This window comes from Dermacentor silvarum, chromosome 1 (assembly GCF_013339745.2).
Source record: "Dermacentor silvarum isolate Dsil-2018 chromosome 1, BIME_Dsil_1.4, whole genome shotgun sequence".
Classification (NCBI taxonomy): domain Eukaryota; kingdom Metazoa; phylum Arthropoda; class Arachnida; order Ixodida; family Ixodidae; genus Dermacentor; species Dermacentor silvarum.
The window spans coordinates 170,193,303-170,210,302 of NC_051154.1; the positions used below are offsets into that span (position 1 = coordinate 170,193,303).

General features: G+C 45.0%; 1 protein-coding gene across 2 annotated transcripts in view; it reads right to left on the reverse strand.

Annotated features, from left to right (window-relative positions):
• Positions 1–17,000, reverse strand: part of LOC119436386 (breast cancer anti-estrogen resistance protein 3 homolog) — a 60,284-nt gene that overhangs the window by 21,973 nt on the left and 21,311 nt on the right. For both annotated transcript variants that reach the window (XM_049657409.1, XM_037703224.2), the window contains 4 exons: positions 10,818–10,944; positions 6,562–6,807; positions 3,505–3,777; positions 1,315–1,538 (listed from right to left, as the gene is read on the reverse strand). In XM_049657409.1, the coding sequence (XP_049513366.1) occupies positions 1,315–1,538; positions 3,505–3,777; positions 6,562–6,807; positions 10,818–10,944 (870 nt within the window). The remainder of the gene's footprint in view (positions 1–1,314; positions 1,539–3,504; positions 3,778–6,561; positions 6,808–10,817; positions 10,945–17,000) is intronic.

Sequence of the window (17,000 nt, forward strand, 5' to 3'; positions counted from 1 at the left end):
CTTTGCAACAATCTATTTGATTTTTTCCATTCTTTTCTTATCTGTTCCAAGTGGCTGATTCTAGTGATAATGACAGTGTGGTGACATCCAAGACAATTACAAAGGGCGAAAAAAAAAAATGAATTTTTACCAAACTTGGCCCAAGTTCAGTGTTAATTACACTGACTTTGTAGAACTCAGTTGTTTATTAAACTAGTTAGGCGCCTAATAGTAAGTAACAAATTTTCCCCATCTTCTGGGGAAATGCATGTTTGCAATGTGCCTTAACTGTGCATCATTATTGAAAATTGGTTTTCATTTATGCCACACTAACCTTTGCACATCTTAATTGTTTTCAGGCTGAACAGAAATGGCACAAGAGTAAAAAATAAAAGCAACAAAAAATGCACATAGAAAATAGCTCAAACATTACACACTAACACACTATATATGAACACTGCAGCAGTGCCATGTTTGCTACATGACAATTAAAAAATCTGCTGTTGCATTTAGCTGCAACACTACAAATGGCACCTCATGATGTATGCATTCTTTGTATAAAAAGCACAGTAGAATGAAAAATCTTCACTTTATCATTTTCGTATCACATATAAGGCCTCCAGGAATGGTATACCTTATACACTTGAATTCATCACAGTGCATATACAGGGCCTTTAAGTTAGCCATCTGAATTTTGTTTTTTAAATTGGAAAACAGTGAAGTTAATTTGTCAGCGTTTCGCACTCTCTGAGCAAAGAACTTGGCAACTTTACCATTCACAGTTTTTGCATGAGTAATCTGAATATCAGTGAAGCTGCAGTAGCTGCATAAGCTTTGCATGCTATATCTTTCCTTTCAATATGGTCACCCATTATAGCTGTGTAGGTAATCTTCAGACATAAGTGCCGGCATTAATTTTTTTCTGCACCATACTGTTTTCCAACATTGATCTGTTTGAGACTAATTAAATAAAATTTTCACAAATTATTTGTTTACTTTTGTCAATATATTTCTCTTTCACAAAAAACGATGAACTGGCAATCAGTACACCCCCATTCAGTGTATCAAAAATCAAGCATATCAATTTTGCAACTTCCCCTACACATTACTTTCTTAACAATTACACTGGGAAGGGAACACAATGAGCATAGTGCAAGCCAAATAATTAAGGTCATAAGTGCGGGTCGACACTGCAAATGGCTGTGCTGATGATATTACTTGGCCACTTGATGTGTTGGTGAGGATTCCAGTGCATTTGTTTGTGTAGTTTACATAAATCATTCACTGTACATATACATAAAAAGGTTCTGCACATATGTAGTCACAGAAACTTGCCTCTGGGCAGCCTCCGAGCTGACCGTGCTGGAAAGTGGCCTGTGTTCTAAGGTCCTACGTTCCAATGTTGGGCTGAGTAGTGGATCACTGCCCACACGAATGAAGCCTCTCCTGTGGCTTCCAGAGTTGTCCCTACACGGCAACGTCGCACACGACGGTATCTGCCCAGTATTTGGATGGCCCAAAGAGTGCAGTTTTTGTGGTAGGTGGGGCTCAGTAGACAGCTGCACAAAGATATGCAGGGAAATATAAGTCTGAGTGAAAAATTCAGCAACTTAAGTAGCGCAGTATAGCGTCATGCTGCTGGAAGACAAGCAGCACCACCTGCTTCTCGCATATGGTTAGTGGGAACACGGGGCAAAAATAGAAAGCAACACAAGCAGTACCAGTGCAATAAAGCAAGAAGCTAAAGCTAGTCAGCAATTCATTCATAAGCATGAATTAATTAATACTTCTTTAGTTGGCAAGAAGAATTGGTTGTGGCACAGGGTGATCATTTTTAAGTTTTATGCAATTTTTAAAGATAGCCTGTTGCAGATAACATAATTCTAGTCCTACTGAATTATTCAAAGAGGTGGACATTACTTCCATGAGAAATCGGAACACATATTCAACTAATTAACAAAAATGGACTAATTATCTTTGAATTAATTACTTTACAGCACATATTGCAATTTACTAATTGTAGCTGGTGAGTTTGCAAGGCGCTAGCCACTTGGAGAGAGAGAGAGAAAATATTATTATGTGAATGTAGCTTTGGAGAGGCGTCCTCATTTCATAATGCCTTGAGCTCGGGCCACGTCCTGGGTCATCACGATCAGCCGCTGCTGATCCTCGAGAGCGGAGCTGGCCAAGGTTCTCTCCCAAAGCTCGTTGGTGTGATAAGGGTTTGGAGGATTTAGTGGTGCCTGTCTGCAACCCCCTAGTATATGCCTAAGGGACCTGGGTTCTCTGCAGAAGCGGCATCGCAGGAAGAATTGTGTAGGGGCTGCGAGGTGATTTCTGGTTTGGTGGAGGAATGTATTGACTTGTAGAGCTCGGAGGAATCTCTCCTGCTCTCTAGGTAGTGACTTGTCTGGGGGAGGGTATATTCTGTTGGTTAGCTAGTAATGTTGTGTGATGTCTTGGTAAGAGACTAGAGGGTGCATGCACTTGTACTCGCTCGCATTCCTCTGCATTGGCGTCGGAATGAATTTTCAGAATGACGACAGTTCGGAGATTTGCGCCATCAAACTTGCTCTAAAAATGCACTGTTGTTCCAGTTACTTTTTTTAACAAAACGATCTTTGATGCATTGAAGCACAAAAGTAACTGAAACGCCCATGTATTTTGTTCCACACTTTGGGAAATAATATCTCAAAACTAGTGCCATCCTGGAAATTAATTTCAAGTGGATACGTCTTGCAAGCTCACCGGCTACAATTCATAATTTGCAATATGTGTCGTAAAGCAATTAATTAAGAAGTATATTAGTGATCTTTTGTTTCATTAGTTGAATATGAGTTTCAATTTCTCATGCTAGTATGTATACCTCTTTGAATAATACAGCTCAAAGACAAGAATTATACTATCTGCCACAGGCGATTTTTAAAAATTCCATAAAACTTAAATGATCACCCTCTATTTTGTATGCTATTTGCACTACAAAGAGCAAAGGGTCAGATGCCTCTGTCAATTGATTTCAGTATCTAAGTCACAAAAAAAAAAATGTTATTGGAGTTGAAACCCCACAGAACACGTTCCAGCTAGTTTCCAGTTCACAATACTGAAACCTCCCTTATAATAATTGGCTTGTGCAATCTGCCTTCCCATGTATTTTGCTTTCCCTGTACCCGATGGAAAAATTTAGTTCCTGGAGAATGAGACTCCAACAGAGCAAGTCGAGTGCCCATTCTTTTGACACATCTGTCAAAGCCACACCAATGGGAAATGATCAGTTTTGAATGAGAACTTCACAAGAGCTTTTGTTCTGCCCAAACCAAGCACAAGCTCTCTCCACCTAGCATGCTCTGTATATTGTCTGTTGGAAATAAAGAAGAATGAATTCTTGAAAGGCTGACTAATTTATAATTTAAATGGGTATGAATTACCAAATTAGCCTTGTTTTTTGCTTTGTTAGCACTTGAAAGTTCTGGCTGCAAATGCAGACTTCAGTTTATCTATCAAATGCAGCATGAAACAGCCTCATACCCCATTGGAAGGTGCAGGGACCATAGTAGTGGCATCAAGAGCCCTGTGCTGGGGTGGCTCTGCAGCTTGGGACACCTCAATGCCATAGCGCTGGGCGTAGTAGGAAAGTGGCATGCTCCTATTCACTGGTCTTGATACTACAGCACCAGAAGCAGCTGAAATTGGCCGCTTGTTTCCAACATAGAAGGTTACCAGGTCAGGCACTGTGTCAAAACAGTCATCCTCAAACTGGTACTGGACACGCTCATACACGGTGAATGGTTGCAGGACCACCTGGAATGTCACAAAGTGTGTAATGAGTTTTAGGATTGAAGGGAACTGAGGGGCTTGATTTTTCGTTACTTACAATCAAGTGAAACCAACAGACGAAGGCAATTAAAGTCTAGAGGAAATGAACTATTCTTCCTAATTTGAATGTAGAATTATTAAGGAAAAGGGAATTAATAAAAGAGGATGAAAAGACAACTTGCTGCAAGTGGAAGCTGAGCCCCCATCGAATTGACCTTGCCACATCTTCTGCATGATGCAGATGTGTGCAATGCCCTACCATTGAACTACTGGTACGGCCGTCTTCCTGTACACTTTCTTGAGTATTTGCATTTGTGTACTAGGTCTAGCCCCGACAGCGTTAGCCAACACAACTCATGGCCACGGCAGTGGATTAATTAAAGCCATGGTGGCAGACTTCAATTTAAGAAAATGGCTAATTTTCCCTATGCTTTTCTTGGCTTCATTATACACTTCAACGAAGTGTGAAAGGAATCCAGGTTAAGGTGCGTACATGAACTTTGCAGAGGAATTAGGGGATGAGTTGTTGAAAAGCTACTTCCTCTGCTATGTTCTCCCTCAAGCAGCAATTTTGCATGTCATCACCAAGGTGTAGTAGTGCGCTTTATTTAAAACACAGTCGTGCCACTAACATTGCACTAACGCACCACCAGGTGGCGCCAAGCGCCACCAAGCGACCTTGGTGGCCACCAAGCGGCCACCAAGCGGCCACCAAGCAAGTTTTCTTGCTGTTTTCGTGCAACGCTTAGGTTATGCAAACTAACACAATTAAACTGGTTCAAAGCAGTTTGAGCAGTTGTTCTCTTGCTCAGGAGTTGAACCTGAACAAAAATAGTTTTGGTTTGACACTGCTCGCCAGAAATCAGTACGCGCATACCATTGACATCACGCCGCCGCCACGTGCGCAACCCACATGCAGCGTACGTCGGTGAGGCGCAAACCGATTGCCTAAGGAACCTTCATACACACGGCCACGCCCCCTTTTCAGGGTGGTGACGAGATGACAATTCCTAAAGTTCAGGCTTTAGCTCGCGGACACCTATCTAAACATATGGGAAAGGAGAAATCGTGTTTCTTGGCAACCACTGCACCGAAATTGATGAGGTTTGTTACATTAAAAAAAAAAAAGAAAAAGAAACAAAAAGTTAAAATCTAGTGACTGTAGGAAGAGGATTTTTTATTTCGGCCGTAGATGTAATAACAAGGGTTGAAAATTGCAAAATTAAGAAAAACGAGACTATCAAGATTACTACTCAGTAACTCTGCAATAACAACGATATACAAGTTAAGTAAAATAAATTTAATAATGCAACTAAAGTGCACAAAATTGATGTTATACACTCCTATATTACTAACTATATTACTAATTTGTGAATAGGCCTTTTGCAAAACCCTTGTAAACATAGTAACAAATCCACCAAAGCTGTAGGTTAATATACCAAATTTGTCTGCTTTAGATGCTCTAACTGATTTAGCTTAAAGAACTGTGCTATCTGCAGAATTAAAGATTTGTAAACATTGTGCTTCTATTTTTTCTGAACTTACTAATTTTCTGTAATTCTTGTAAAAAATATTGGGCCCTAAATCCAAATTCTACTTGCTGCAGTCACTGTAATTTAAATTTCTCTCTCAAATACAAATCATTTCATTTAAATCGGCTAAGGGGTTATCTCAGAAAAAACAAAAAAGACATTTCTGCGTTTTACATGTATTTGAATAGGCGGCATCGGAGTTGGGCCCGAGCTAAAGCTTCCTCTTATAAAAGTAGACTGTCCTATGTTTTTGGTAGTTTTCTGCGGAAAAATAGCACCGAGCTATCGTTTAGGCTGCAGCTGAAAGCAGACCGCCATGCTGGGCATAAAGCAAAGCTCAGATAAATGAACCCTTGCTGATTGGAGTGCGAGTTTCGACGCGCACACTTTGTGCGATGTTTTCCAACGCGAAAACGTGCGGGCTGCACTTATGTCGACATGCACTGAGTGGCTTGCACTGATATTCAGTGCAAGCCACTCTAGCGCAGGATGCCTGGGTGACTCAATATGACGTCGGCACTCGCAATGAGGCCCCCCAGATGACCTGAGTCATAAATGGTCCGTTTTTACCAGTTGCCAGACATAGTAAAGTAGGCGGTTACAATATACAAATTCCACTGCAGTGCAAAATGCATACTGATCAATCAATTTATGCAGGCGATGAAAGCTCGTCAGCAGTGAGGTATGCAGCGCGTTAAAAAAAATTATAGCTGCATTCTGATTTTCGCGCTTTTTCTTGGGCAAAAATCAAGCAGTGGTCAAGAAAGTCGCATGGAGATGACAAGCTATACTAAATATGTACACCCTTGCAATTTTTTTAACAATATTGAGCAACAGTTGTCTGCACGGCGTGTCAGCGGCCCCGTAGTAGAAATGGGCAGCGGGACCGACGGCAGAATGCGCGGTAGGATGACTTCCAGTTGGAATGTACTCTGCTGCGCTGCTCGCTTCAGGAGTGCCCCTCGATCTACGCTACAAAGCCACTGACACACCGAGGGTCGACACTCGCGCGGGATTATTAAAAAAAACTGCAATGTACTGAATATTTTTTTGAATTATATGTATACTGTATATGCATAAACCGGCCATTTTATACAGCAAGGAAAACTTTCGAATTAAGATTTATATAGAGAAGGAATGCATCTTTTCAAATCACAATGCTCAAATTTCATTTCAAGCTGAACAGTGAAACGTGTGCAATCACAAACAGGCGGTCACAGCACAGCGCAACAATCACCTTGTTGATGACGAAGTGGAGCGGTGCACCCTTCCAGCAGCATGTGAGCACGTAATCGCCGGGCCGCGAGACACAGTCTCGCACCAGGAAGCCCCCGTCGACCGTCATGAGTTCCTCGGCACGCTGCCGCGGGATGGTGCCATGGTACCAGGCATGGCTGCGCAAGTCTCGGCTGTCCAGGCCCAGCTCCCATTCCAACGCTTTCCGCAAATCTTCTGATGGCGTTTCGCTCGTCACGGGCGTCTCCTAATAAAAACGAGAGCCGCCTTTCAAGACTATGCCGGATTGTATGGTTATGGTGTTCCGCCTCTGAGCACCAGGTTGCGGGTTCGGATACCGGCCGTGGCAGCCGGATTGCGGTGGGAACGGAATGCGAAAATGCCTGCGTACTTAAGGTGTGATGCAAGTTAAATTGGATAAAATCATTCCGCAGTGCTTGACTACAGTACATGTCATAGCCCGTTGCTTTAAATTCTATACATGGTTGCCGGCAAAAAAAAAAAAAAAGAAAAGAAAGAAAAAAAAAACACTATGGTGCAGAAAAAAACAGCAATAACTCGACCTGGCAACACTTCTGGGCTTCTCTCGCACAAGAAAGGCAAAATACACAAAAATAGTGTGAAATCCGTGATGTCATAGTGGCGTTATAGACGTCGCACATTGCACGTGAAATTAAAATGCGAAAATATTGTCTTGGTATATCTCTGCTACCGTTTTACTACCTAACTCTTCTGCCGAGAGGGATAAATGCAATAAGCGCTGAGTGTACCACATTAAACGAACTTCATGCTCCCCTCAGCTTTCTTTTCGTCCGCTGTCCCTTTTGCTCTATGTTTTCTACATCTCAAATCAAAATAACAGCTAATTTCCCCTACGTTTTCTCTCACTTCTTAGTTTTTTTCATGTGGTTATAACTAGCAAAAAATGGCGCTTTTTGGTTCCCCTTATTCTTCTCGTTCATGTTTCTATTTAGCGTCCCTCTAGGAAACTTATTGATGCAGGGTTGAAGCCAATCATTGTTGTAATTTAGTCAATTTTATGAAATTGTAGCGAGCATGCAAGCACGTGTGTCAACACATGCGTAGTTTTTTCTTTGCTTCATTATATGCAGTCATGGCTGACAAGAAAAGTGCGTGGGCCGATTATTATTCTTTTCTCTTTTAGCCACAGTGCTGATAAGTCACTGTCAACTGTCGCTGATAAGTCGCTGATAAGTCGCTGTCAACTGTATGTCATTTTTTTCGCCATCACAACATGGTTTTCGCAAATCATATTCTTGTGAAACCCAACTAATATCTTTCATTCACAAACTTCATGCCATCCTTGATCGTTCTTCTCTTATTGACTGCATTTTACTAGATTTTTCTAAAGCGTTTGACAAGGTATGCCATAAACTACTTCTCCACAAACTACGCCAGCTTAACATAGACACTAAACTGCTCTTTTGGCTAGAAATCTTTCTTACTAACCGTTCTCAGTTTATGTCGACAAATAACATAAATTCCGAGCACACTGCTGTTCGATCTGGGGTTCCTCAAGGGACGGTCCTTTACTCTTTCTTATTTACATTAATGACTTACCTTCGTGGGTTTCCTTGTACATTAACCTCTTTGACGATGATTGTGTTGTCTATTGCGAAATAACCTGCATTGATGATACTAAAGCCCTTCAGTCCGACCTTGATGCTATTAACAAATGGTGCAACATATGGCTGATAGAACTTAACATAAGGAACTGCAAGCATATGCACATATCTCGAACATCATCTGTTTCGTCCATTTACCACATCGCTAGTACTTCTTTGGAGACCGTGTCCTCATACAAATAAATACCTTGGCATTCACATTACATCAAATCTTTCTTGGGCAGACCACATTTCGTATGTAATTAGCAATGCTAATCGAATTTTGGGGTACCTCCGTCGTAACTTCTCACAAGTATCTCCATCCATAAAATTAACCATGTACAAAGCACTCATTCGCCCGAAACTAGAATATGCTGCCTCCATCTGGGACCCAAGCCATGAAAACCCAATTCGGTCACTAGAAATGGTTCAAAATAACTCCACGCGTTTCATTCTTTCTAACTACAACAGAACAGCAAGCATATCTGCCATGAAATTAAGTCTTGACCTATCAACCCTTGCATCCCGTTGTAAGTTGTTTCGTTTGAGCCTTTTTCACTCCATATTTCATCATCCTCAGCTCCACCATGAGCTTATATCACCTCCTCAGTATGTTTCACCTCGCTTAGATCACGCACAAAAAGTTCAAATTCCTTTTTGCAGAACTGACACTTTTTTTCAGTCATTCTTACAACGGACATCCGAAGAGTGGAATCACCTTCCTTCGGATGTAATCTCCATCAGAAATCACCACCTATTCAAGAACGCCCTAGCTAAAATTGTATAATTAGAATTTTATGTGTTTGCTCATTCTTTGTTATGTATATATGTATATTCTTTCACATGTAACCCACTCCCCTCTCTAATGCCTTTGGCCCTGAGGGTATGTTAAATAAATAAATAAATAAAACTGTGTAGCATAAGTGTATGGTATCGCTCCCAGCAGACCCGGTGCCTATATGCCATACCTCCGCTGGGCCACGTGAAGCCCACCTTTTCGAGAAATAAGGTGGATCGAGCGCAAACTCTTGCGACGTTTATGACTCTTAGGAAGGCTACACAACTGCTTTTGCTTACACAATTGGGAAAGCTGCGGACAATGATCATCTTAAGGTTTGTGGCAAACGCCTCTACAATGAAATTACCTGTATAACGAAGGATTGATTATGTCCTGGCCGAATTTCTATCTTACATGTGTACTGTGAGCACCTCAACAACAAAGATCACTCCAATAAATTTGCCTGTACAATGAAGGAAATTATGCGCTCCAACGGCTGATTTGTTGCTTTACAACGAACGCCACGTAGCGGTGCCACCCTGCCCTACGCAAACGCCACTTATCCTGGCCCACTCCCCTCTCTAATGCCTTTGGCCCTGAGGGTATGTTAAATAAATAAATAAATAAATAAATAAATAAATAAAGCTGCGTAGCATAAGTGTATGGTATCGCTCCCAGCAGACCCGGTACCTATATGCCATACCTCCGCTGGGCCACGTGAAGCCCACCTTTTCGAGAAATAAGGTGGATCGAGCGCAAACTCTTGCGACGTTTATGACGTTTATAAGTGGGAGCGCTGGCCCAGAGCTGCACTCTGGGCCAGCGCTTACGACAGCGCTGGCAACACACTTGATGGGCGCACCGATGTCAGCAAGTGTTAGTCCTGCTGCACTGTTTCAGCAATCGCTCAACTCGTACGCTGCTTGTTGTAACATAGTAGTGGGTGCAGTGGCTGACGAATACGTCGTAGTTGATGACTACGTCATGATGCTATTGTAACTGATGACCGACGAAGTCTTCAAAGCCTTCTAGGGCCGAAAAGACGCGAATGTCAACGAAGGCAAAAATGATAAAGAGCCTGTTAACGAATGAAAAATTTTGACAGCAAGGAAGGCGATAGCTGCATTCGACAATCTGCAGCTTTTACCAGGCATCACTCCCGCGTTTTGCCACGGAGCAAGTTGTGAAACACGGTGCAATCAGGTGGGCTGTAGAGTCACTGTGCAGTCGCACATTCTGTCTGCACATTCCGCCAGACTAAGTGTGCACAACACATAGCTACTTATTTCACTAAGTCTCTTGCATTCATCTTAACTAAAGGTGTTCTCTTGTTGAATGCGTTTAACCTGTTCTATTATGAACGAAGTGACCTGTATAATGACGGGTTTTGGAGGTCCAAAACATTTCGTTATAAAGGCGTCGGGCTGTATACCATAAAGGCTGCAATTAAAATGAATAAGAAAACTTGGATATTTAGTAGCGTAGTTTAGTCATTTATATTTAGTTACTTATATGGCTAGTTTAGTTATTTAAAATTTAGTTATTTATATGACGTAGCAGACTTGATGAGCAACACCGTATGCTGGACAGCCGATGACAGTTTGCTTTATCTTTCCTCTCTCTCTCTCTCTGTGCGCGTGTGTGTACATGTGCATTTTTTTTTTCATCTTAATACGCGTAAAATCTGTGTAGTCGAATAAAAAGAAACTCAAATCACACAGCCTGGCTTCAAAGACTGTTACAAATTAAAATGGTCTGTAGAACGCTCACTTCACATGGTCAAGTGGGCAGCCACGATATCTCGACATGTCAGGTTTCCTGAATGAAAGTACAGTGAAGAAATAAGCGGCGCACCATGCTAGATCTGTGACTAGAAGCAGCGGTTGAGGTGGAGCCTGATCGCACCAGCGATGCTGGCGAGACAGTGGAGTGCACCAGTACGTTCGGGTATGAGACTGTCTTTCCTCCAAGGTTGGGTGGCCTGGAAAGAGAAATACATACCACTTAATTACCGGATATACATAGCTGCCCACCCTTCATAAGGGCGTTACCTTGCTACTAGCAAAATAACTTTTCTGCTGTAAGTAATGTTTCTGAATGCTCCAGGCATGCAATAACAGAAATATTTACAACACATAAAATAGAGCAATAAAGTCTTGCAGATCCCACCTAACCCCAGCTATGGCAAGAAGGTCTCATAGCTGTTGTACATGTCCTTGCGACAGTGTAGAACATAAATTTTGTCAATGTGAAAGAATTAGAACAGGAAACTGACACGTTACATGTTCCAGATAACATTATAGCTGTTTCGCTGTAAAGTGTTTGTTTTCCGGTGTAAAATGCTATAGCTGTTTAGCTGTGGAATGTTTCGGCGCTCTTTTCTTGCGACTGGCATTAGCGCACCCAGGATTTCTATCTGGGGGTGGTGGAAATTAGGGGGCTGGATCGGGGTGTGTGTGTGGGGGGGGTACCCACCCTCCTTTTGGCACGCCACTGCTTACTGTGCTTTTATTGTATATACATGTATATAGAATGCGTACAAGTCAATAGACTCGTAGACCTGAGAATTATCACTATTGCATAAACACTGCATGAACTTTAGAAGAGTAGAATTTTGGGGCCGTTGGTGATGCATATTTAACTACGCTGAAGCGCAACAGACGGGACCAAATGAAGGCGAGATAGACGGGACAAGCGCATTAAGTTAACAAAACACTAAAACACACATATTTAAACACTCAGCAGAACGCACAATAAAGGCACTGAAGAATCAAGAAACTGGTGACTTCACGATCACATCTGATGTGATGACTAGAATTGGGAAAACCTGAACCAAAATTTTACCAAAGTCTGCACAAGATAAGGACAATATCTGGACATAAAACACCAAGAAATCGGGACATGTTGTGGGACTGTGCATGGAGCAAGAAATTACATTCAGCTTCGTATTGTCGCTTTATTCGATAACCTTTGAAATAGTTATGAACATCTTGAGGTTGCTTTCTCAAGCCCTGTCTTTTCTCTGGACAACGAGAGCTCCACTCCAGTATATAAATGCATATACAGTATAGACCACTTATAACGTAACCGCTTAGAGTGCAGGACCAGGAACGGAAATAGTGCGGTCTTTTCAGACTCCCGTTAGTTTTCCCATAGCACTCTATGTATACACGTATCGTATCGCTTATAGTGCAGTTGCGGGAAACGAAACACCGATCACTGTGCCGCTGCCTGCGAGTACGGAAGTCAGCGGAGAGGGAGAACGCTCCCCTCAAACTGGCGCCCCAAGGAGTGCTCGAGGAAGAGAGAGAGACGAAGTGGAGGAGAAGAAGAGCACGTGGTGCGAACGAACAGCCAGTGAGGCTGAAACCAGAATCTTGAGTGCGAGTCGTGAAATATCACGGCGCGCATAGCGAGCTAGGGCCACGAAACTGCCAAGGCCGGACAACGCTCGCTTCACGATAACGGCAGTAAACGAAACTTCAGGGAGCGGGCGGCGCCGGCACGGCACGGGGAAGGGCGTGCGCAGAGACCGTGGAATGTGAAGGAGGAGGGCGGCAGGGAAGCGGATTTCGCCTCGGCAACTCCGCCGCTTCGGTGGCTCCCCTCGCCCTCCCTCGTACCTCCCTCACTTTCGACGGTCACCGTGTGCGCCCGCCGGCGTGCAGGCGCCGCCGTTACAGCCGGCCCGGCGCCAGCTCCCCGATGTTTCGTTTTCTGCCATTATCGGGAAGCGGGCGTTGGCCGGCCTGAGACAGCGCCGCTGCTTCCCTCTGCGCCGTAGCCACAGCGTGCAAGGTCAACACGTGACTGGAAAGTAGAGGAAGCATAAAGGAGAAAGAAGGGTTCACTGCCATTTTCTACGCGTGGCTACGGTAGCGTGGCTGAGACGTCGGCACGTAGACGCATGTTCCGGCGCAACGCAGAATCGGCGACCTTGCCATTTGAGAGAGGGTGAAATTTCCGCCGCATTTTTTTTCTTCCTTTTTTTGTTTTGTTCGCGCGCGACACTGAGGGGTCTGTAAGCTTTTACTCTATGGCGGTGCCGGCGCAATGCCGGTCGGAGGCGCCGCCGCGTGATTTGGTTCGAATTAACGAGATTCGACTGTAAATTGAATGCAAACATTCTAGCCGCATTCCTCGACTGTCGCATACGCGTGGCGGCTCGGTGCACATAATTTGCATATGTTCGGGCCTTGAAAATTGTTGCTTTGGTTATAGTGCGGTACCGCTTATAGTGCGGATATTCGCGACTCCGGCGACTTACGTTATAAGCGGTCTACACTGTACTTATCAAAGGTTCTCCAAGCCACATAGCTGCATCTGAACATATCAAGTGCATATAATGCTCGGAGGGAAGGAGCTAAGAAGTCCGAAAGAGACACAAACAAATGCTGTTTTTGTTTTGTTTCTTGCAATGGGCTCAGCGTATTCAATATTGCGGAACTTGATAGCCCCATAGATATCTCTTGAAAGTTGAATGACTTGGTGTTGTAGAGCTCCGTGTAGTTTAACTCCGTACAGTATACAATACAGTGCACACAAGGCACAAAGTATTGCGTGCCAATATGCAATATAGTCGGATAGGTTTACGGGAAAATCCTTACGTTTCGAAAGTAAGTGCTTGGAATGAAAATGACACTACTATATATGTATTTGCGATAAGGTCAACTTTTCGTTTTAAGAACTGTTCCGAAAGCGGACGCATACCCGTCGTGAACCACTTTGGTGGGCGCCGCATGACACATGATACGCAATAAATAAATGTCGCACTTTCACAACTATGAAAGACAGTTTACAGAAGTAATTAGGACGCCGTGGGCACATATAGGCAAAGGAAACCACTAGTATAGTGCTCTCTGACAAGAGAGAAGAACTTTATTTATTTCCGGCAGATTGCTGGGCTGGGTTCCCACCTAGGAGCCAGCGGAGTGACCGTGTCTCCCGGCAGCTTCCTCGGCCTGCTGGATAGCCCACAGTTGCTGGTCCAGGCCTGAACTGAGCAGCGCAGTCCCCCAACGCGCCCGAAGGCCCTCATTGGAGGCCGCGACCCCAGTATTGCTGATTAATGCTGGACATGCCCATAGGATGTGATCTAGTGTGGCTCTGGTGTTACAATACTGGCATAGATTGGTTGTATATAATTCGGGGTATATATGGTTCATGATGACAGGGTTCGTGTATGTTCGTGTTTGTAGCTGCCACCATTGAACAGACTGGGCCCGATTGAGCTTGGGGTGAGGCGGTGGATACTCACGCCTTTGCATTCGGTAATGTTGAGTAATGTCACAGAATTTAGTGAGCCGATCGTCCCATTCCCACACCACCGCGGAGGTGTCCGTTCGGGTGGCTGCTTCTTCGAACGCGGCTCGGAACGTGAGACCTCGAACCACGTTGTGCGTCACCTCGTTTGGACTGAACTCCGGTTGATCAAGAGGTGTGTGGGCTGGGATCCAGAGGATTTGTACGCATTTGTCTGCCTCATAAGTTTTGCCTGTATTAAGGATCCGCAATGCCTCAGGGGAGATTCTGCCGTTGGCGTAGTTTCGCACGGCCGTTTGAGAGTCGCTGATGATATACGAGGCATTGGTGTGAAAAGGCTAAAATATTTATTGCACTTAAATGGCAAAGTGAGTACAAGCACGCCTATTAAACCACTGGAAACAATATAGAAAACCTGGACAACATGGACAATAATTTTTCGCGACAACAAAACTGTTGAAAACTGGGTTAAAACAGTTTGGTAGATGCACGTATATTGCTGACGCTAACATCGGAATTTTTTTTCAAAACCGGGACATGTCCTGGAAGTCCCAACTCTAGTGATCACCCTACCATTATTTGTAGTCGTGCTCTTCGAGGCGCCGATCGGTCCACTGATCATCAGCGTGTTTTGCATGAATGCGCAGTTACCTACTGCTTCTATCAATTGGACTGAACACTGTCCCATTCAGTCAAACGCCCAACTACAAATGAAACGATTTTGTTGGTATTTCTGCAGTCAAGCGGGCTTGGCAGCTGTCAGCGGAAATACGGCCGTCTAGTTGTAAGTAGGCTACATAGTGTGACTTCACATTGTACGCGCAGTGTGCAACGCTTAACCAGTCGGCGTCGTACGGTCGCACTAACGAACATTGCGCTCGGTGTGCACGAAGGCAGCGACAGCATGTCCCTCTACAGCGTTCTCCTGTGGTTTTCCGCCGAGACGCGCATCGGTGAAGGGGCTCGCCGCAACTCTCCCTCGAGTCGTGCAAGGGACGCATCCCGGGTGGGTTCAGTGGCACCGCGCGGGCAACTTCGCAATAACCCAATTACCGTTGCTGTTACACAGCCGCTCCCTAGGCATGGAATATAGCGTTGGCGGAGAGGGTGTGCAGACAGGAACGGAGAGCGAAGGCAACACGCGAAGTATAGTAGCGGCCGATACATGCATGCGCCGCCAGAGAGGACAGGGACAGAAGATTCGCAACGCCGATGCGGCGGCCTTGCTCGGTCGCTGTGATCGCAGCACACACGCCCGAATTAATGGCCGAAAATGATAGAGGGCGGAGGGGGCACCGCTGGGGCAAACTCGCGAAGTAAGATAAATAAAAACCTCAGCACCATCAGCGCGCGACCATGGGACGCCCGTTGAGCGCTCTCCTTTGGCGAGGGAGAGAAGCGAGTATTTTAAAGCGTGAATGCACGCGCACCGCGCTCGTGGCATAAGCTCTCAGCCTAGACACACGAATACCGCGGTATTAACGCCTCGCGGACGACGACAGGTCACAGGATGGCACGGAGGATGCAAATATCAAACAGCTCAACGAGTCTGACCAATATCTGCAGCGTTCGGCGCATTCTTTTAATGAGAACAGAAAGCGCTTGCGCGAATATTTCTGCGAGAGCCACAGCAGGACTCGTTAGAAAAACGAACCTCCAGAAGTATGCAGTGGAGAGCAAACCTTTAAATTAGCCGTGGTCGAAGCGGCTTGGTACCATGAGTCACGTTACGGTTGCTCCAGAGTTTATGATCACGTGTTCCCAGAGCCACGAGTGAATCCCTGGGCGCGCTATGCGCCCCAATAAAAGCGGTATCTTCTTCGGTATTTTTTTCCCCCCAATATAAGCCGTACATTTTCTTCGGTACGATAATTTCATTCCGTCAGCTACTGTTAAAAGAGTCCAAAAGACGTGCTCCGACTGCTTTTAGCCTCACACATTGTCGTACCTCCTCGCGTCTTTAACGTTGATGGGGGTGTGCTAAATGAACAACTTCGTTAGCGCATACACGCCTCTGTGCGGATCGCCGGCTCGCGCATGTCAAGCAGCGTCTTTGAGAACGTCGCCAGTAAAGAGCGCGGCAAGGAGCACGCGAGCAACGGGAGCGCCCCCCCCCCCCCCCCCCCTGCCCCCCTTTCCAATAAGCCACTACACCCCCCGACCCGCCGGCAGCGGCGGCGCGCTTTGTTATGGCAGTGCTGATGGTAGCCAGATGCCCAGCTGGCCTCGTTTTCTTCCTTGTCATGCTGAGCGTTTCTCTCACTGTCCTCCCTTCTGGTTCTCTTTCAAGGCAATTTCCACCGGAAGGGCGTATATCCCAATTCGCACAGGCTCGCTGGGTGGTCAACACGCGCAACACTGGCAATAGAACACGGCTGTTATCCTCTGCACTTGTTCTTTGTGACAATGCAAAGCTGCCAAGAGCTTTTGTATATTACATGTTTATGACGTTGGGCCATATATAGAAGCGTGGAGTGCGAGCAGCGCGCTCGCTTCGAGGAGAAACTGACGCGGATGCACTCCCGAGCCGTCCACTCGTGCACAACAAGGAATTTGTGTAAGAGATTGTTCTGTATATAGGCAATCGACCTGCCGACGTCAAACGCACGAGTGTTTCCGCCGCTACTGCTTCGTGGTGTGTATGCAGGAGCGAAAACATTCGCGTGCAGACAAAAATGAATTGTTAGTCCAGCCGTGGCATCGTGGTTGAGTGTTCGCCTTGGCTGCGGGAGGACGTGGGTTCAAAAATCCCGCTGCTGCCGGTTACCCACCGGC